Source organism: Crocodylus porosus, unplaced genomic scaffold (genome assembly GCF_001723895.1).
Source record: "Crocodylus porosus isolate Cpor-Errol unplaced genomic scaffold, CroPor_comp1, whole genome shotgun sequence".
Classification (NCBI taxonomy): domain Eukaryota; kingdom Metazoa; phylum Chordata; order Crocodylia; family Crocodylidae; genus Crocodylus; species Crocodylus porosus.
In genome coordinates, this window is record NW_017728936.1 from 4,016,151 (window position 1) to 4,038,833 (window position 22,683).

The 22,683-nt window shown below is 43.7% G+C and overlaps 1 protein-coding gene across 3 annotated transcripts in view; it reads right to left on the reverse strand.

Moving 5' to 3' along the window:
- ARHGAP32 (Rho GTPase activating protein 32) overlaps positions 1-22,683 on the reverse strand; it is a 464,420-nt gene that overhangs the window by 248,590 nt on the left and 193,147 nt on the right. For all 3 annotated transcript variants that reach the window (XM_019546989.1, XM_019546988.1, XM_019546987.1), the window contains exon 3: positions 9,776-9,884. In XM_019546989.1, coding sequence (XP_019402534.1) covers positions 9,776-9,884 — 109 coding nt within the window. The remainder of the gene's footprint in view (positions 1-9,775; positions 9,885-22,683) is intronic.

Genomic DNA, 22,683 nt, shown 5'->3' on the forward strand with positions numbered 1-22,683 from the left:
AGCCCCCCCACATCACCCCTAGTACTTACCAGCTTGGAGTGGCCGGGGACTGTCTGAATCAAAGCTCTTCGAATCTTTGCCAAAGACCTGACTTCATGTTGATTTAGCTTGACCAGGAGGAAGGATGTGAGCTATATCTTTTTAATAGCCAACATTTTTAAAAAAATAAAAAATAAAAAAAATAAGTAAAAAAAAATTAAAGACATCTTTGCCAAAGATTCGGAGAGCTTTGAATCGATTTGCACCTTTAAACTGGTGCCCTTTATTCGATTCAGAGATTCAGCCACCGAAATGGGGCCAAATCTCCTCCGAACTGAATCACCACCCGAAGCTTCGCACAGCCCTACAACACACCTATGTTTGCAGGCGGCATGCTTGTGTTCTTGTATACCTAGAACATTTTAGTTTAGGGATTTGTAGATGAAACATGCCTACAAAGGCTACAGTACCAGGTCGTGTTTTGCTTTAGAAACATCTTTCCATGCTTAAGCTTTTCCCAGTCTCCATCTCTGCATGCTACATAAAAGAGCTCTTCACAGGAGCTTTGCTCTGAGCTTGAGGACTTTGGCAGACACCCTAAGGTATCTGCTGGCAGGCTTTGTTACTCTTTCATTTCTACTTCCTCCCTGCCTTCTTCACTGGCAGTTTGTACCGGCACCACGGGAAACAGTGCCATAAGAAGCAGAGCTGGCACCCAGGGCAAACAAACCCTCCAGGAGATTTAAGGGGTGGGTGCGTGGGTGGGTGTGTGTGTGTGGGGGGGGAGTCTGAAATTCCCAGCATGCTCTTCAGGGGTAGGGGGCAATTTCAGCACCCCTCTTAACTTGGCGCCTGAAGCAGGTGTCTCTCTTGCCAGTCCCTAGTTACATTAGGGATGGGAAAAAGTGGTGCCCTCCAGTCTAATGCCTATGCAATTCTACAGGGAATATTTACATCAGCATTACTAGACATTCGCTTGGACCTAAACGGACATTGTGGTGGGATCTTGTTCAAAATTAGGGGTACCGAGCATCTTCAAAGACCTGACTTCATGTTGATTTAGCTTGACCAGGAGGAAGGAAGTGAGCTATATCTTTTTAATAGCCAACATTTGTAAAAAAAAAAAAAAAATTAAGACAGCCACTTAAGACAAAATAAAACTGCCTTAGGGAAACAAAATGGAAAAAAATAGGAGGAATAAGATAACAGAAGTTATTAAAGAAATAAGTGTTAGAAATACCACCCCAGGCACAGAAGTGGCAGTTCTGTCATCCTCAAAACTAAAAAATAAAATTTCAATTTTGGAGAAGCAGGTTCACTATTAACATTACCCAGATTTCGTAATTTATTGTTTTAACTAAGGGCCTGACAGCATTTTAATTGCAATGCAAATGTCTAAGTGTAAAAGACGAAGACAAGAATGTGAGCTGAATGTTAACTATAAGGGCTAATGAGTTTTACCTCATGCCAGCAGTAAACCGAATGCAACTCCACTGACGTCAGCAGTGTTATACCGATGCAAAAGCGATCCGAGATCAGAATCAGTCTTATACGTTATTAAGTAGCTGAGAAATGAGTTAGGAAGATGCAAGTTATTTGATACACCTGTCTTAATATACATGCTAATGTGTACTGAATATTTAACAGAACTGGCACAGCCTCACCTGAGGAATCCTAGGAGCAACCAAACTACTGTGACATCAAGGACAAGAAAGGGATGCAAGCTGCTACTGCAACTCTAGGAAAAAGTCCCCTGCTCAAATACAGGCTCCATCACCTGGTAGTTGATACAAAACTTGTCTGAACTTTCACATGAAAATTCAGGATACCTACTTTATATTTTCAGTGAAAAGCTTCGTACTTCAGTCTGATGCAGTAAGATGGTTGAAAATGATGTCCTTGGGATTAGGTAATGTACTCAAATCTAGGAAGACTCAGTAAGTCAAACAAAGGATGTGACTGTTTGCATCAGGTTTACTGAGCTGGCAGCCAAGCAAAACTCAGGTGAATAACAGGCAAAGGCACATTCCAGACATGAAAAACAGAATAGCTGTTCCTAAGTTTTGAATCAATTGTTCGATGGAAATCAACAGGCAGTCCGTCCCGTGTCAATTCTTATGTCACCTCAAACCAAATCATTTCTGCTCATTTCTCTCTCCACAGTACACGGATACTTCAATGCAGTGCACATATACGTGAAGCACAATCTGCCATACGGGAAAATAAACTGCTGCTGCAGAACATGGCTTTCCAAGAGGATGTTTTCAGCTGGATGCTAGACATTAATGCAGCCTTATAAAAGGGTGATGAAAATTTATCAACCTAGACACAAAACAGTTTCTATTACCCTTTTACATGACGATAAACATGACTCCTCTATCAAATAAAAAACTATGGCCTACGTAGGCCTTGACATAGCCAACGCCATTAGCTGAATATGGGGCAAGCACACAGCAGCTTGCCGGGGGTGACCTGTTTAGCTGACCTACATAAATGACCTACTTGGCCATAAGAATGACATTCCCAGCAAGAAGTTGAGAGACAGATTGTAGGCAACAAAGCAACGGGGATAGTTGCTGTGAAGGGGTGATTGGTGGGAGTCTGTGACACAACCTGTGGGAGTTTGTCAATCTTATGGGGGAAAAAAATGTTGTAAGGACCTATAAATAGCCAAAGAAGCAGCTGAACATTTGGCAAGCCAGAGAAGCAAACAACACCCACCTGCTGTGATTGTGGCCCCTGGTGCCGTGACCGTGCCTGGCCAGCCACGTCATCACTTGGCTTGGAAGGCCTACGTAAGGATACCTTCATAGACCGTCTGGAGTTTTGTGCTGGTATTGCATAAGTGTTTAATAAATTTCAGATCTGAGACCTTAATAACCCATCAGGTTATTCTGTCCATGCCTCCCCTTCATCAAATTAAATACAACATCTAAAGGGGTAAGCAGACCTTTGCAAAGTTGCCTTACCAGCAAGACTGGATCAAGACAGGAAAGCTCTGGAACTGGATCTACTATTGCATCTATCAGAAATCGTGGAAGACAGCTGACACCCTTCCAGTGGTCAACAGAATTTTTAAAAAAAAGAAAGTTAGCCAAGGTTTGTCATTCTCATTTGGTCTCACAGGTCCACAGACCACAACTGCTTTGGCTCGCTACTGAAATTGATTCTGGACAATGCTGCTCAATTAAAAATTTGTGCTGGAAACTTTGAGATGGGCAAGCAACAAAACAATACGTTTGCAAATATTTTGTCAACAAAAATGCCAGGGTGGGTTCAGTTTGATTCAGAGGGTAACCTTACTTATGAGTCATTAATAATGAGGTACCCACTGGGCGTTTATAGATATCCTTTCACTAAAATTGAAAATCTTTCAGGATTTATCACAAATGCGTATTTGCCTTCACATTCCCACTGCAAAGTAACTCAGCCTTATTTTTAAAAATTTAGTCACCCAGTGTTATGTCAATGAGATGACAACACACATGGTATAAACAAAAACAAATAATACATTGAACGAAACAATCCAGGACTATCCGCAACTCTGAAATGTCAACCAATCTGGCCAATATTTTCAACCACCGGTATTGGGAGAAAGCTGGAGTTCGCTCACAAACAAAATGTCTAAGAGGACCTGAATTTGTATTAAATATTTTCATAATTAACCATCCTACCAATAAGTAAATTTATGCTAGAAAGGAATCAAACTAGCTTTTGAGATGGGTTTATCTGTACAACAGGTTAAATATACTTAAAACTTGATAACTATCAAAGCTACCATAACTGTGACTGACACCTTTTCCATTTCAGTTACAAGCCTGAATGGATCCAGAGATTCAGAAAGGGAGATTTTGTGAAAATATGTCACTGAGGACAATGCAACATATTCCTGGAAAATATGTGCGTAGTCACGGACTGCTTGGATTTCTATCACCTCCACATTCATTTTAAATTAATCTAGGGGAGAGATGGAGGGAAGGTGTTTGCTTTAGTTAACTGGTGAAGATAGCAGCTTCAATACTCTGCAACAGGCTTCAAGACTATGCCATACCCCACGCTGGCCAAAGAACAACTACCCCAATGTCAGCACCTGCAGATGTAATTTCTTTGTATTTTATAAAAATGTTGATTGCTAGAGAGATAATGTTAGGGAATATCTGCAAGTAAAATGGAGGCTGGGCAGTAACCAAGGTGAGAATTCAAAGGTATCAAGCTGGAATGAGAACAGCATTCATCTACTGTTAATCAATAATAAAGGGGGAAAAAAACCCCAACCAAACAAAGAAGGTTAGCAGACTCATCTCACTTCCCACAGGTGGAAGTTTTCAGTTACAGGTCTGCATTCCTGAGAAACGCCTACAGGTTACAAATATGTGGTGCAACCAGTGATTTACACCAACTACCAGGTCTAGGATGCCAGGAAACACTGGGCTAGCACCACCCTCTGAGGATACGACCATACTGAACAAGACAGATTACAACAGACGCTGTTCTCATGCAGACAATATTTATTATGTGCCCGTGCAGCTGCTGTTTGGGCAAGAACGACCGGAAAAGGACAGAAATAACGCAGGGTGGCTGAAAATATGGGGCCTAAGAGATAGAGCAACACAAGCAAATAGGCAAGACCCCTAGGGAACCTAAAATACCTTTTCTTGCTTTAAGAAAAGTTTTAGAACAAAATATGCTCCTATCACATAAAACTGCATGGCCCTTCTGGTTATGCAGGTGCAGCCTGTTTCTTATCTGTAAAATGGGCATATTATCCAACTGTGAGGAGTTCCTTAGCTGCACACCTTCAGAGGATTCTGGAAAAAACAAACAGCACCAAACCTTAGGGCTGTGCGAAGCTTTGGTCGCTGATTTGATTCGGCAGAGTTTCAGCCCAGTGCAGCGGCCAAACCTCCAGACTGAATCAGGAGACCCTTTAATCTCTCCGAATCAATTCAGAGCGATTAAGAAAGATTTGATGATTTAGACACAGCTTTAAATGTTTTTTCTACGCACCTCAAGGTACTAGGTGGCTCGTGAACGATGAGACGGTGGGGCGGATGGAGCGTCCCACAGGAGTGCGGAAGTGTCCCCAGCGCGCTCGGCAGTGGACCCGGAAGTGGACCAGAAGAACTTCTGGTCCACTGGGGAAAGTGAGGGGGGACTTACCACCCCATTGGATGACTGTTGCCTCCTGGGTCTGGGAGGGCACCTAGGGTCCCCCCACAGCTGATCACCAAGTCGAAGGGGCTGCAGGGGGCCCCCTGTGCGCTGAGCATGTGGGGGACCCCCCCACACCCCCCCACATCTCAGCGTTCACAAGCTGTGCCTGGTACCTAAAGGTGCGTAGCAAAAACTTTTAAAGCTGTGTCTATGTCCAAATCACTGATTCTCTGAATCAGCACTGAATCTTCAGATTCGGCCGAATCAAATTAGGACAGTGATCCGAATCGACAAATCAAATCACTGTTCTTGATTCGGGACAAATCCAAACCGAATACAGACATTTCGCACACCACTACCAAACATGCTCTCATTTAAAACACCCCTCCATATCAAAATCACCTTTTGTGCTTTAATAATCGCTATGGGTGTATATACGTTCTCATTCCAACTGTTCTGGAATATCTGATTTTGAAGCCAAAATATCTTGCTTGGGTTTGCAGTCCATCTAATTTTTGTGCTGCTTTATAAGAAACACTATTTCACTTCAGCCACGGTTCAACATGGCTTGTTCGCTCTATGAAAATAAGTGATGTTGAAAAGCATGCTTCCTCACTCTAGGGCACAGTACCCATCTAGACTGTCCTACATCCTTGCTTTAAAGGCCATTTAGCAAGGTGCTGCTGTAGAAAACAGTTGCATATGAGAGGGTTATAACTTATGGATGGAGAAGTCTCATTGTTACTCAGCTCACCTGCTGGGATTTTGATGACCTTATCTTGCAACAAAAAGAGCAAGAAAACCTCCAAATCTAGGGCTTGGCAGAATTTTTAAGATTGGTAGGCTGGATCTATACTCACTTCCTTTTGTCATTGGCCTGAAACATGTAGTGCATATCCAGCTGCAGGCCCACCACAAAGGAAACTAAAACTGCCAGTGCACAATTATCAATGGAAATACGCATTCCTCTTTGTAAGCGTATTAAGGTACATTACATCAGGAATACAATGGAAGAGTATTATAAGAACACTAGCCAATTGCCTGTCAGGAATGACTGAGCATTTCAGGGAGATCTTACATGCCCCCCACCACTCACCCTTTGGGGCCAGCCATGTACACCAGGGGTGGGCAATTATTTTGGGTGGAGAGCCACTTACCAAGTTTTGGCAAGCCCCATCCCCTGCTCTCCATCTTGGGACCAGACATCCCACTCCCTAACCCCTGACCTCTGCCACCAGAAGTCTTTCGCCTTGCCCCTGGAAGTACTCCTTTCAGCAAAGGGGTTGTGCCATCTTGGAACCAGCAAAATACCAAATTACATTCTAAAAAGGAAACATCTACAGCATTCATTAATCTGATTTCAAAAAATATCGTTGTCCCAATTTACATGCGTTTGTGCAGTGTACATAGAGGTGATTGCACAGTATCTTAAAATGAAGTTTTACTCTTGTATGTTGTCATGGTGGGTATAGGTTGGGGGGCCTGTGGGTGCGTGGGTATGTGGGGTGAGGGAGCATGTGGGTATGTGTGGATATGTGGGGTGTGCGTGGGTATGGGGTTTGTGGGGGCTTGTGTGTGGGAGTCTGTGTGTATGGCAGTGCAAGGGGTGTGTGGGTGCATGTGTATGGTAGGGAGTGCATGTGAGACTCATCCTATGAACGCACACACCCCCACAAACACACTCTACCCTGGCTGCACACACACACACACACCCTGGAGGGATGTGGGCAGTGGAGTCCCCCCAGGGCTCGGTCCTGGGGCCTGTACTGCTCAACATCTTTATCAGCAAGCTGGATGTGGGTGTGGAAAGCACACTGTCCAAATCTGCTGATGACACCAAGATGTGGGGTGAGGTGGGCACGCTGGAGGAGAGGGACAGAATCCAGCTAGATCTAGACAGGTAGCAGAGGTGGGCAGATGAGAATATGATGGAATTCAACACAGACAAGTGCAAGGTGCTGCATCTGGTGCAAGGAAGAAGGAACCAGCAACACACCTATAAGTTGGGGAGCACCCTTCTTGTCAACACAGTGGCAAAAAGGGGTCTTAGAGACACTGTTGACTCCAGGATGAACATGAGCCGCCAATGTGAGGAAGTGGTCAGTAAGGCTAACCACACCTTGTCATGCATCTACAGATGTGTCACAAGCAGGTCCAGGGAGGTGATCCTTCCCTGCTATGCAGCGTTAGTCAGGCCACAGTTGGAGTACTGTGTTCAGTTCTGGGTATAGCACTTCAAGAGGGATGTGGCTAGCATTGAGAGGGTCCAGAGGAGGGCCACTTGCATGGTCAAGGGGCAGCAGGTCAGGCCCTACATAGAGAGGCTAACGGGCCTGAATCTATTCAGCTTCCACAAAAGAAAGCTGAGAGGGAACCTGGTGACCATTTACAAACTCACCGGGGGGAAAAAGTGCTAAATGGGGGAGGCTCTGTTCCCTCGGGCACCACCATGGGTTACTAGGAATAACAGCCAGAAACTGTTAGAGACAAGGCTCAGGCTGGACATCAGAAGTCATTACTTTACAGTTAGGGCTGCCAGGCTCTGGCATGGACTCCCAAGGGAGGTAGTGATCTCTCCTATTTTGGGGGTCTTCAAGAGGAGGCTGGACAGATATTTGGCTGGCGAGTTATGAACCTGCGCTCGTTCCTGCCCAGGGCAGGGGGTCAGACTTGATGATCTGTTTAGGTCCCTTCTGACCCTAAGCACTATGAAGCTATGAAACCCACCTCCACCCACTCTGCCCGTGACTGCACAACCACACCCACCCACAATGACCCCCCAGTTGACCCCCAGCATTACAGACAGACAGACAGACGGAAGTACTAATCCTGTTATTATATTAGAATGATAACATCCTGTCCCTGAAACACTGGAAACACCAATGACACAATACATACAACAGCACAGGAAGGGTTAAAGCACTTCTAAACATGCCTTATATTTTGGACTATAAGGCAGCACCTTACATGTCTAATCCTTCTTTCCATTCCCTAGATAGTACAGCATGCTGCCTCGGCAGGCTAACTGGACATTACTGCTAATACAGCTTCTAGCACCAGACAACAGAACTACTAGTGGCACCTATACACATGCTCCGACGTGTTCTAATCAGAACGCATTGGAGCAGACCCGATTAATCAAACCTGCTGCAGGCCTCATGTATTCAGCATCCCTGCACTTCAACATGTCACCGGGGCACTTTAATTAAAGCCTGTCAAGTGAGCTTTAGTTAAAGTGCTCCCACTGCCATTTTGAAATACAGGATGCTGAATACACGAGCCACTGTGGGCATTTTAATTAGAGTGGTACCCTCTAATTAAAACACCCCTTCCCAGACTATTAACATCTAATGCTGTTAGCGCTTTAAGAGTGAAGGGCATGTGAAAGGAAGGAAAAGAAAGAGAATGAGAAAGAATTTATCTTGCTATCTCCAAGCTACCAGTTCGGCATCCTCCAGAAAAGCAAGTCCAGTGTCAGGGTTGAGTCAGAATCACCCAACCAAAAGGAAGGAAACAACTAGGGGGTTAGTATACTGTTTACGATGGTTGGGGAGGAAGGGTGGGGTTGCTATGAGAAATGCAACCTGAGCTCTGTAAATCCAAAGTAAAAGCAATTAAACCAAAACTATTTCCTGGTGATCACAAGTCAAGAGGAAAGCAGACTTTGATCTAATCTTAGGACAAAAAATCCTAACTGTAAGAACAGCAGGACCGTGGAACAAACTGCTTTGGGAACCTGAGAAATCTCCTACACAGGAGGTTTTCAAGAATAGACTATGCAGGCATCTATCCAGGACGGTTTAGAAATAGCTAGTCTCCATCTGTGCAGGGGGTTGGAAGAGAGGCCCTTGAGGTCCCTTCCAACCCTATGAAACAGCACAAGTTCATACAGAAAACGTAAAGTGAAGTAGCAGTATATCTGTCAACCAGCGCTACACTACAAACAGAGAAGGCAACACTGCTGGAAGACAAGATCATTTAACAAGACCACCTAGTAAGAAAGCTCTCAATTTTCTCACAGAATAATGACCCAGTGTTAAAAGCACAGCAGCCCCAGCTCCCCTTGGCACTGTGTGGAGCTGCAGGTGTTCAGCTCACTTAAAGAAAAAAATAGGCCACACTTGCTAAAGGACCTGACCCAGTGCCCACTTTCTATTGAGTTTATTCAGCCTGGGAACAGGTCCTTGGTGGTGCCTTTTGTACGGATCTGTTCATTCTGAAGTTCAACTGGGAAAGTGGATGTTTTCTTCCTATAGACATAACTAAAACATCTTGCTAATCTTCTTTGTACAAATCCAGTTTGCTGCAAAGAACGTGTTTTTACCAGTTCTCCTCATGCTCAGGATATTTGCTGAAAAATAGGTTAATGCAGATGAGAATCGTTCTGACATTATGCAGCACTTAACTGATTACTAGGCCTGCTTTGGGGCACATATTAATAGGACCAGAGCACTGTGCATGTGCTCTCTCTCTCACTTGTAGGCTTCCAGAAGAAGGAAAGCATCTTTCAGTCTCAAGCCTCCTGTATGATTTCAAATCTAGGAACATAACTCACAGACTGACTAGAGAATAAAGGGGTGGATCAGTGTAAAGGTGAGCAAGGCAGAAAAGAAAGCACATATAAAATTAAGCCAAGTTTTACCATTGCACTGAGGGTCTCTTCCCAATCTGGTCTCTCACGAGGATGAATGCTCCTCTGAAGCTCTGGCACAAAGTCATCTTCTTCTGCATGTACAGACGACTTCATCATCCTAGGGAGGAGAAAGAGACACGCTTGTCACTGGATTACAATTTCAATTAACTCTTAGGGATACCTACCCTTGGGGTTTTATTTCTAAGACATGTTTGCATATCAAAATACAAATGCTTTTAGATACTTGGTAATTTTGCAATCTTCTCTTGGGTCTCCTTCTTCCCAAAACTTAACAGAAACTCAAGAACATAAAACTAAGTAGAACAACTCACATTCCCTACCTGATTTTAATTACTGGTTTATTTCACTTTAAGCCCCCATTGTAATCATGGAGCCTTCGAAAGTGGTAAAAAAAAGTGAACGTGCTTATATGAAAACTTAAAATCCAACACACTCAACAGATTCAATGGACTGGCCAGGCAAACAATGGCTGCGTATGCACATTCAAATAAACTGGGAGAACTCTCCCAGGCTTGTTTTCCTGGTAGAAGAAACTTACCCAGAGCCATGTGTACAGACATTTGAATGCTTAAGCCCTGAAAAGTGGAGAGCTTGGGGGCTGACACCATGCGGCTGGTGGAGGCCTATGCACACATCTCAAGAGTGCTCTGCAGGCTCCTTTAGTCTGCTTGGCAACAGATGATAGCAGTGCATAGAGCTGTCCCCGTTGGCTGACTCAGACTCTCCAGGGTGAGTCTGGGTTTCCCTGCAGCACAGGGTAGGGATTGCCAAGAGGTTGTATTCTGCTCCCTCCTGGGGCACCAAATCCAGCCAGCAGCACGCTGTCTCCTGGGTGGGAGGGAGGGAAGGGCTGATGCTGGAGGACTATGTTCTTTTCCAAGAGAAGCCACAACATGTCCAGATATTCACTCTCCCAGGAAAAACTCTCTTGGGAGTAATTTAACCCCGATTGTCCGCAAGTTATTTTTCTCCTGAAGCTAACATTTTTACTCTGGGGGGGAAAAAAACCTAAACTTCTGTACACCTGTTGTTTCTCCTAAGAGAAACTGAATGTCTGTATGAAGCTACTGTTCAATCTCTATTTGCTGTTCCACTATTACCTTAAATGCCCAAGGAAAAAAGAAAGGAAGAGAAAGGCATGGGAGGTAAGGGTGAGGTGTTAAGAAAGTGGCCCATGTAACTTGCTAGGACTAGACATCCCTGGCCCACTGTCAGAGCCAATAGCTTTTTTCTTCCCCATGCTCTGTGTGGTGTCAGTGCTCTTCACTCCCACTGATTTCACTATGACTTGGCATGAGTTCAGCACCTAGTGCTATCAGGGCAAAAATATCCTCAGATAAGGATATTTTTCGAGTACCGAAAAAGTTCTGTTATCCGGCATTCCCCGGGAATGGGGGGATGCCGGTTAATCAAATATTCAAGTTAATCAAATGTGCGCTGTCAGGCGTGCTCCCCGGCATCAGTGTGCCGGAGGACACGGAGGGGGGCCCTGCGCAGGCTGCTTTGCCCTGGGCCGTGGGCTGAAGAAGTGGCAAAGAAAAACTCTGCTTGCAGCGGTGAAACCCGGAAGCGGTACTTCCAATTTTATTTTTGCCACGTCCCTCGGATGCCGGTTAATAGAGTTTTCCAGCTAATAAAGTTCTGGTTAACACAGCTTTTGCTGTACCCTGCCCTGTGTATTTTTAAGACTGCACAAAGATTCAGGTATTAGGTTCTCAAACTTTTTGTTAAACATTATTTACAAAAGGCTTCTCAATTCACCCTAAAGGCATCATCGTTGTTATAACTGGAAAGCTATTAAATATCACTTCCACAGGACATTAGAACATGCCTCTGCAAAGGGATTGAGGCACAGATTTAAAGCGCCAAATCCTGCTGAGTATCTAGAACAATCCATCCTGATTTCATTAACATGCACAATTCAAAGCAGGTTTTTATTAATAGGCTGACACATATTTATTTATTTAGACAAATCATTTGATTAATCAGCATTACATACACATGAACCCAAAGGAAGGCTGGCTGAACCAAATGTTAGCTATGCTGATTAATCATATGGTTTGACTAAAGAAATAAATATTGAAAACCTTTAAATAACACTGCTGTGCACTCTGCATTTCTTTAAAACAAAAGTTTAGATGCCACAGAACAAATACTAACCAAGAAATGCTATTTTCTAACCATTTTTGATCTGTATTGACAACCAACACTACTTATTAGTATTTTATCATAAAAAACCTGAGCTATAAAGGTCTTATCACTATCCCCACAGTTTATGAAATATTTCAGTTTATTCAGCAATAAGCTTGCCATGCAGATCAACTGAACAGATACTGCAAATAATTACAACTTTTTAGAGTGTCTCATTAGGAAGTAAAATATATTAAATCAATAGGCTGATGTGCAAAAACTGAAACGATTTTACAGTAGCTATAGCCTTGATAACGTGCAATATTTCTTGTTTCATTTAAAAATAAGCCTACTGCACAGTAGTTTTACTTCAATGCCCAGGACAGCCACCCCTGTCCTTCAACTCTGCACCAGGCAAAGAGGGTGTAAAGCATCACCATTTGAACCGTAAACACCTTGCACAGTTGAAAATGGCCAGATAACGGAGCCCCAGGGATATGAAAAACAAAGATGTGACAGAGTAACTCGTCGATGAGGTTTAAATATGTGTAAAGATAATAAACAACATATTTATTTTACAAAACAGTACAATTAGATGGACTGGAGACCAAATGGCTCCTAGAACACAAGAAATGTGTGCAGTTTACTTACAGAGGTGCATCAAACTAAGAGGCTAGCATTGGCTCCATTAGCCTAGGAAACCTAGAATAACACTCAGTCATTTGCCCCTCAAGCCCACACCTGGCATCAACAACAGACATCACAGTTTGGCTTTCTCCTTCAGCGCTGGCCAATTCGATGCAGCACTGATAAGCAATAAGTCAATAGCTGAACTGTGCAACTAATCTTTGGAGAATAATTGCCACAATTATCTGTGGGATCTTATCTTCTCTCCTCATACCACCAGCCCCAATTTTATAAGGAGAAAAAAAAAAAAAAATCTCTTGCTTTATAAGCAAGGCAACATAAAAGGGTATTCTGGAGGGCAAAACATCTCAGGAGCTGCCCAACCGCCACACTCAAGAAGACCCACAAATTGTTTCATGACCTTAACTGTCAGCAGCGGAGTCAGGGAAGCATCCAAGAGAGAGAGAAACCCTGGCCTTAAATCAGATCCACCGAATGAGCAAGGTCCAAAACTTGTACATGCAGTTTGCAGCTGGGGCACAGAATTTCATTCCCCTTCCTTGTACACAAGACATAAGCAATACAAATAATGCTCCTAGTAACAGGATGACTGTTTTCTAGTCAGATTTGACATCATTTTTATCTAAGCCTCACAATCATATTTTGTTTAATTAGCCAGGGCTTCAGAAAACGTATCCGTCTCTTAGCCCTTAATGTCGAAGTCACATTGCCCTACACTACCTCTGTAAAGCAGTTCTATCCCAACCGCATGACACAGGCAACAAAAATTAAAACCAGACCACCCGTAAGCGTGCAAGACAAACCGTGCTCACAAAGCGTAAGCCCGCACCTAGTCTACAGCTTGACGGTCAGCATCGTGGCCTTCCTCATTTGTACAGTCTGATTCAGAAGGCAAGAGTAATATGCCACATGAGATGGGTGACTGTACTTCTATACCACAAATACAGTTAAAAAAAAAAAAAAATACACATCATTTTAAACTTGAAAATTGGGTGTGCTGTTAGTGTTCCCATCTCATACAATTTTAATCATAAATCTCAAGACTTGGTGTTTTTTGTATAGCCCAAGCTCCTGGAATTCTGTGCTCCGCTGAAAGCAAAAGTACATTTCTAGCTTTATGGCTGTGGAGAAAAGGCTTAAAAAGCCCTGGCCCCAAGCTCAAAAAAAAAAAAAAAAAAAACCCAAGAAAGAAACTAAAAGAACCCAAAATTATACATTATTAAATTTCATCTTGCTTTTTCCTAAGCTGATCCCATGATGTTGGGGGGGCTTGGCTCAATTTGTGAATGCTGGGGTTTGGCAATGCTGCAATTGCCCATGGAATACTTAAAATGGTCTCTCCACAACAGCATTAGGGTATCATTGCTATGCAGCAGGAAAGGGAGGAGGGAAGCAAGCTCCAGAATGAACTTTCTACCCAGCAGCAACATATCAAATACACATTTCACTTAGATTAAAGATCTCAGAGCAATAAAGCCATTAGGTATGAATTTAGGATCAATTCAGATTACAAACACATTTACTGTGCTGCTCCTCAGCCTTCATAAAGATTCCTCGTCAACTCTTTATCAGACACCTACCCCTACTGGTTTCTTAACAGTATTCTGCAGCCAAAAAAAGTTTTATTTTCTTCTGATGGGCTTTTTTTTTTTTTTACATTTCTGAAATTCTACCTGCAACATAATAACGATGTCAGCTTTCTTCTGCTCAAGTTTACAGGCAACTAGTAAATGGCATTCTGATCTTGAAAATTCACAAGATTTGCTAAATCTCTTGAAGGAACTGAATTAGGTATAAAAATACACAGGGATAAAAAATGCACAGGAACTAAATTAGGTATAAAGCCCCCTAAGAGTATACATCAGGGGTGTCTTGCAGGGTGCTGCAAGACCCTTTCAGGGGTGTCTAAGCAGGCAAGAGTACCCGTCCTGCCGCAGACTTCCTGGTCTGGATTTGCATGGTATCACCCAGAAACAGAGGTGTGCAAAAGAGGTGGACTTGTCCCGCATGCCTCTGTTTCCAAGAAGAGCTCATGGGGGGACCAGACCAGGAAGCTCTGCAGTAAGACCAGGTGCTCCTGCCTGCTCCTCCTGCAGCCGCTTCCTGATCTGGTTGTGTACAAGGTCCACAGGGCAGTCTACCTGGCTGCCGACACATCAGCTTCACCCCAACTGAGAACCACCCAGTTAAAGATGAGGCAGCCCAACAGTGGGTCTTTAAATTTAAAAATGGAGGGACACCTTGAATCTACAAAGTTTGAGAACTACTGATGTAGGAAACCACATTCCTGCTGGAGTAATGCTATGCATCTCATGTCACTTGAGAGCTGGAAGGAGGCCCAGGTCTCTGGTTTCTTGATCTAAGTAACCAAAAATACAGTCCTGACAAAAAGATTACGTTTAACATGTGTTAATTTAATTTACACTAAATGCATGCAGAGACCATAAAATGGGAAGTGGATTTACAGACGACTGTGATTATAAAACAGACGCATGCAGTATATGCTACACAAGCTATATATTGGATCTCGGTGAAAGCCTTTGGTGCCATATTTACTCAAATATAAAGATGATCCCCCCATTCATTAGATTCTATATACAGAAAATGTATAAAGTTTTTATAACTTTCCAGGTACAGAATCTAATTATCAGAGGTTTGCCTTGAATTAGTCCCCTTCCCACTGCTACAGCAGGGAAAATAATTCAGGGGGGAGGAGGGGGCACAAATAGTCCCCTTGCCCTCTGTCCCCATCCCAAGTTCTTCTCCCTGCAACCTCTCCTCCTCCCCTCCTTAGTGTCAGATCCAGCTCTGCCCAAGCACATGGAAGTGAGGGACACATTTTAAACACCGACTTTGAAATAAATATACCTGTAATAACTTGCATACAGAAAAAATATTACAGGTACCCATAAACCTAGCTCACCCAGAATTGATGTGGTGTACCTCTTTTGAAATGGCTGCAAGTTTCAGCACAAGTATTCTATATACACACTTTTAAGAAGGACTCTTGTGCCTACTTATAAAAAATAAACCCCTTTTTGCAAAAATATGTATTTCTATGTATGTATACACACACGCGCGCCCTTTAGTTTTACCAACCTCTCTCATGACTGACACTGTTCACTTGACAGTCCATAACACACATATATAATTAACCATCTGTAGTAACCGCAACTGCACACCTGCATGCCCGTCTCCATCTCCTCTTCCCATTACAACCACACAAACTGGCTCCATGCCCTTCCTTTCCTACCCTCCACCCCCGTTATAACCTCTTTGTTTCTTTCCCCAACCCTTTCATGGCTCTGCTGCTCCCAAGTCCCTGACATCTTCCTCCTCGTCTTCCTCTCCGTTGGTCTCATTCTTGAACAGCATGTGCGGTTCTTTTCTTTTCCATGAGTCTTCCACCACCTTCTCTCCATCACCCATATTCTTCTAGTAGAGCCGTAGCTCGCTCATCCTGATCCTGACACAGTCTCAGACTGGAAGGCTCGTGGCCAGGTTCCTGGTTGTCCACAGGATGTTCCTGAAGGAGACGAGCTGGTTGAAACGGGCTCTCAGGGTCACTTGCTGCTTGGTCAGGTGGCCGAACAGCACTGCCTCTCTGGTTAGGGTCTGGACCCTGGCACTATCTGGAGGAGTTCACTTACTCTCCCCTACACCTCCCAGCCATAAATATGCATGATATTAGTCCAAAACTACAACGCTCATAATTTATATACAATTCATTGAGCTGGGCCCCAGCAGACAACAGCGTTTCAAGCCACAGTGACCACAGCCTCTGCTCATGACCGGAACCGTGAATCCTCCAAAACTTTGGATGTAGATGAGGTGCCCCAAAGCCTTTGCAAGTATAGTCAGATCCCCTGAGGAACAGCAAAACCTGGAGAAGGAGAGCAGAGGGGAGGAGAGGTTGGACACTGAGGTAGAAACGGCGGAAGAAACCCCGCAGAAGTATGGAACAGAGAAGAGGGGGGCAACATGTCAGTGATTGAGGTAGAGAAGGAGAAGATAGGAGATGAAATGGAAGGGAAGGCAGGAACTGCAAACAGTTCAGACAGAGGCAGAGCTGGGGAAAAGAGAAGGCACCCTACAGACAACTGAAATGGAAATGGAGCAAGAAAAAGAACCAGAGACAGGATGGGAAAAGAAAGAGCACACAAGGGCTGAAGACCAAGAATGAGGGACATGAGTCGAAGGAAGTACCAAAGACAAAGACCAGTTTCCGCTGCTATCATCTCTGGGCTCCCGCTCAGAGTGGAGACCAGAAGGTGGGAAGTAGCAGGAAGAGGGGACTATAAAAGCCTTCCTAAATGTGAAAGCAATCCCGAAGCTTGCAAAGGTACTGGAACGTAAGTGAGGGACGGGGAGGAGTCGAGCACCCCGAACGGTGGCACAAACGAACCTTCAAGGGACAGACACATTCAACTCAAAGCAAGCATGGCCAAACCCTAGAGGGACAGGCACTTGCATTTTTAAAAAAGCGTAAATGGCATTGACAATAGTTTTGCTTACCATCACGAGTATCTTAACAAAGCTATCATGGGAACAGATTGAACCAGTGCTGAACCAAGTGAGGGCAGATATAATCTACCTCTAATACTGTGGTATACCAGGGAGAAGGGTTATAAATGTTTTGAAAAGGAGGTGAAGATGGAGGTCAGGGACAAACGAGAACAAAGTGGCTGGAGTGGCAATATTATTCAAGAACCCAGAGCTGACAGCAAAGCAGAGAGAAGTCATTAGCAGCAGCTATCAACAAATGATACTATCAGGCAGGGGGACACAATTAGAAACTTTCAATGCATGTATGCACCACTGGAGAGAGAGGGAAGGAACACACTGCTTAGAAAGCTAGCAGTTTAAATTGTCGGAGGGAGACTGCACATAATAGCAGGAGATTTCAATTGTATAATCAAAGTGGGTGACAGGACAGGGGAAGGAGGAAATGGCGCTTTAGACAGCTCATCCACACTGTTAACAAATATAATAAAGCAAGAGTTGCTAAGAGATGTGTGGACAGGAGAGAAAGTTTTCATTAGAACAGACTCCAGTGGAAAGAAACAATCAAGAATTGACTTCGTACCAAAAGAAATAGGGATAAGGCAGAAAGAAACCATATATGAGGCTTTTAGCAATGACTGGATGCTACAGGTGGAAATGGATCTTGCTAAAAGCCCCATGAGATGGAACGGGCTGTGGAAGTTAAATGAATGCCTGCAACAAGACCATTCTCAGGTCAGGATTGAAAACCTGATATTGTTCTGACCATAAGTGGTCCAACCTGTGCCGGTCAATGCTGAGTGCTGGGCAGCAGTTAAATTAACCTGGCAACCTCCAGAAGTGCCAATGGGTTTGGGCAGATGAGCGCCTGAGAAGGGGGCCTTGATGGAGGAAATGAGCAAATCACAGAGAGCAGTCAGACGCTATGCACATCAGTACTGGATTAAGCTTTGTGATGAAACACAAACATCTTCAGACACAGGAAATCTCGAAGACATATATGATGGTCTGAAGAAAGCTCTAGGTCCCACTGTCAACAAGGTTGCCCCTCAAGTCATGCAGTGGTGAAGCCATTCCAGATAAAAGCAAGCAGATGTCCTGTTGGCTTCAACACTACTCATAGCTATAATCACAAGAAAGAAACATCACCAGCAAATCACTGGACCAAATACCAACTCTATAGGTCATCTCAGAGTTAGATGTGGAGCCCACTAAGCAAGGCCATTGATTCATTATCAAGTGGCAAGGCTCCTGGAAAAGATGGCATCCTAGCAGAAATTCTCAACTACCATAGCTTCATCAGCTGCTAGTCAATGCTGGAAAGAGGGTGAGATACCACAAGATATGCACAATGCAAACATCATCACGCTGTATAAAGGGGATACAGGCAAGCGCAACAACTACAGAGGCATCTCACTACTAAGCATAGCAGGAAAAGCTTACACAAAGTTCATCTTGGTGCACCTATAGCAGCTGGCAAGTTGGGTCTACGCTGAATCTCAGTACAAACTCAGGGCTGGAAAAATCAACCGATTTCTTTGCAACTGAAAGGCAATTACAAGAGGCTGGAGGTCCTGAAGGAACAAAAGGATCAGAAGAAATCCATGAAAGCGGTAAGGAAGAGAGACTGGATGGCACTGGTGGGAAATTTCACAGAAGGATGAGCGAGGAAGGTGTGGGGAGCCGCAGCGGGTACACAACTAAAAGGGTTGTGGCTGACCCAATGTGGATGGTTGCAAGAAACATCTTACTGGCGAGACAGCTGCATCACAGATGAGGCTCGACGGGCTCACAGTGCCCAACGGAGAGCCGTGGGGAAGAAGAAACAGCAGGGCATGTATTTTGGGAATGTACATATGTAAGGTGGGTGTGGGAAAGGGTCTGCTGCTTTCTGACCGTCACCAAAATAAACCTGCCATTAGTGCAGGAGATGGTACTATATGGACTCAGACCAAAGGGACAAGAGGAAGCATTATTAAGGACTTTATTAGTATGTGTTAAACCTAGTTTATGGAAAGTAAGAAACCTCTGGGTGCTTAAGCGGTTGGCTTTTACTGAAAGAGTGCCAAAGCTGGGGCTGCATGAACTGAAATACTACATCGATCAGGACAAAGAACAGGTCAGAGAGGAAAAAGCAGAGCAGCGGGGGGGAAAGGACTGGACACACTTGTTTCACTAAACCAACAGAGAGGACTTATGGGAGGGACTGAGAGTTTCAGGTGGTTACTGAGGCACGATGCTCTGTATGAAGAAAGGGTGTTTTTTTCTATGGAAAGTTGATGTATGTTGTTTAAGGGTTTAATATATGTCGCTGTATGGTTTTGATATACAGTTGTTTCCGTGATATGAAGTCTTGGTAAAATAAGGATGCTCAATAAATAACTTTAGAAGTGTAGCATGGTAAGTGTGTTTTTAATAAAATTTGTTTGAGGTAAAAAAAAAAAAAAAAGGTTCCCATCAGTATATTTGTCCAATATGGGCCATGTGTTTTATAGTCATGCTACGTGTTTGCTGACTTTAATCAAATATATGATTGGTTTCCATTATTGAGCACATGCTGCTTTTGTCAGCAGTCTGATGACAGACAATGCATTTAGTGAGGTTTCCTCGTGCGCTAGTGTAAGATGGAGGCTTTTTTCCCCCCATGCTGATTGGCGGGGAGGGGGGAACCTTGTCTTGTATTCAAGCAAATACAGTAGTTTTAATACCAATGGGAGCAACATTGTGTCATAGCTACACTTTGCTCTGTAGAAGGAGGACTCGTGCTGATCAGTGAAAAAAACACAACTAGGGACTAGTCCGAGACTGTAAAATGCCAGAAACTCAGGATTCCTCACCCGCTACACCCACTTCTGCTCCAAATGCAAGGAGATACCATTGGCCTCGTCTTCTCTAACAAATGCAGCAACCTGTATCATCACCACCACCCACTAGGGCACCAAAATAGGGCACCCCACAGCACACACCTCTCATCCTCTCCGCAGAAAACAAATACTACAGTGATGGTGTTATGAGAACCTATCCAGGATAGGTTACATCCTGAAATAAGCCTGTGAATCAGCAATCTTCCTTCTCTTCAAGTTTCCCAGGAGCTCGACCTTTCAGAGCTCTGACTTTCAGAGCTACTCCAACTAAAATGCACCCCCCCAACATACACACAAATCCACAGCATCAAAAACATTCAGACACGTCATCTTTCTGAGCTCTCTGCAACAGAAGAATGCCTCTTATTATTTTCCCACAGTCAAAAAAAAAAAAATGAGTCAAAGTTAAGAGTTAGCATTTTCGGAGGGATGCTTTGAACGTAACAAGGTTGAGAACCACTGACCCAGCCAGGAGATCCCTGTGGTTCAGTGGCAGCCTCCTCGTCTGCCACGCTGAAGACCCAGGGTTGATTCCCAGATACTTATACGACGACAGCCGTGGAAGCACCAAATGTCTGCTCTTTGCAGTCTGTCTCAGTGGCCCAAAGGGGAATGGAAGGTCTGGGCAGCCTCCACTCCTCCAAAAACTCCTGCCTAGGCTTGTGTGTCAAGGGTCTGGGTGACCTTTCGTGCATACACCATGATCCAGAAGTGTCAACTGTTGCCCAAAAAAACCCTTGCTCTAGCTTATAAACAAACAGTTCATAGATAGTAATTGAAAAACAAACCATCTTCCCTAAGGCTAATAAGGCCCTCCACTGACCCCTTCAGAGGCATCTGTCATGAATCAAAATGTAATACTGAACGTCAAACCCAGCTATATCAAATCAAATCTATTCATTTAAAATGTCATTTCTTGGTCCGCTTAGTATCGCTGAATATTGCTCAAATGCAGTCTGTCACCACTATATACTAATAAAAAGTTCTCACTATATGGGAGGCAATTAAGCATTCTCTCTTCAGATGAGCGAGCCCTTCACTGTAAATTGAGACTCAAATGTACTGTAACAAATATGACCAGGACATTTCACAAAAAGCACAGCTTGCATTCACACCCATTTCCAAGCACCCTAAAAAGCTCACCACTGGACAAATTTATCAACTGGAAGTTATAGCCAGATATAGTTCATGTCATGTTAACACATTTGTATTGGGAAAATATCTTGATGCCCTTGTTGGGATCCTCAAAATTTAATTTGCTGGTCCCATCAATTAGTGCATTTCCATTTCTGCCCGTGAGGAATTAAGCACTCCAATTTAACAGCTACAATATTCTCCTGGCACAGTTCATGTACAGTACTACATTTCTGAGGGTCAGACTACACCAGCGCTTACAACAACTCTGCAAAATGATACTGCAACTGAATTTTTCTTTGACGAATTTCTCTGTTTCGCCACTCTACTTTTCATAATTACATGCGATTACCTCGGGCTCTGTAAATAGATGTGTCCGGGATCAAAACATGACCAGAAATGACTGGGGAAAGCCCTGACATTTCAGTAGTCTAAGGCCTGGTCCATCTGTGGATTTTTGTACTGGTATACCTAGTGCAATTAGGGTTGTGAGGTTTGCTTTTTAAATACAACTATTGTTATGCCAGAACAATCCCTAAACAGACTCAGTTATAATAACTACTCCAGAATAGCTTATCCTGACCCTTTTCTTACCAAAAAGGGAGTTAGTTTGGCTGGTTAGAGCACTTGTATATCAGTACACCTGCCTCCACACCACGTGCAGCCATAGCTATAAATACACTGGCATGCTAAAGCCATTCAACTTCCCACTGCAGACATGGCCTTATTCTTTTCTAAGAACGAGAATCCATCACACTGGGCTGTTGACTCGAACGCCTGTTTACAGCTCCCAAAAGAAGTCGTGTCACAGGCCTCAATATAAGGCCAGAGCCTCAGTGGGTATAAGCTGCTCTTGCATCCTTAGCTTCAATGCATAAGTGTCAAGCATTTGAGGATCTGGTCCCCTAAACAGACAGGAAACACTTTAGATATCCTGTGCTCTAAAAATAATAGTAAGATGTTACCCTTCGTATTTGCAGTACCCACTGTTTTCTACAGGGAATAATGCTTTCACTGCGTGCTAGATCACTCTCTCAAATCCTGCTTATTTCTAGGAATCCTTGTAGGCTAGCCTCGTTCCACACAAATAAGAAGTCTCATCAGTTTTAGCGTTGAAAATGAGTTGCATTGGAAACAAAATTATGAAATCGGGCTGATTTAAGGAGTCATCTGAAGCAAAGGCAGGAATCCAACAGCACTTTAAACAGGTTTGTGTATCCCTCCTTCCAGGTCTTTGTCTCACATTATGTTTCACATCTGAGCCCTGGCAGTTTGAGATGTGTGGTGGTCATGAACTACAATATCATCTGCATTGCTGATGACATTTGAATTAATCACACTCCTGTGGGAGCTAGGGTGCTGACATATTAGCTCATAGCCGCTTGACGGTTTGGAGGTTGTGAGTTAGCATGAAGTATTATGTACTGGGACGCCAGACTCCTCACATCAGACAGTTAAATTGTCTGTTTGACAGATACTCATTTTTGGGTGTCTGTATATATATTTTTTAATTAAATGCTATGCCTGAACTTTGGGTTATGTTTCCCCAGGGAGACATTAGACGTTTCAGTCTTCCATGCCATTTGCCCCTTCTGGTGGCTTTTCTCTCTGACCTCA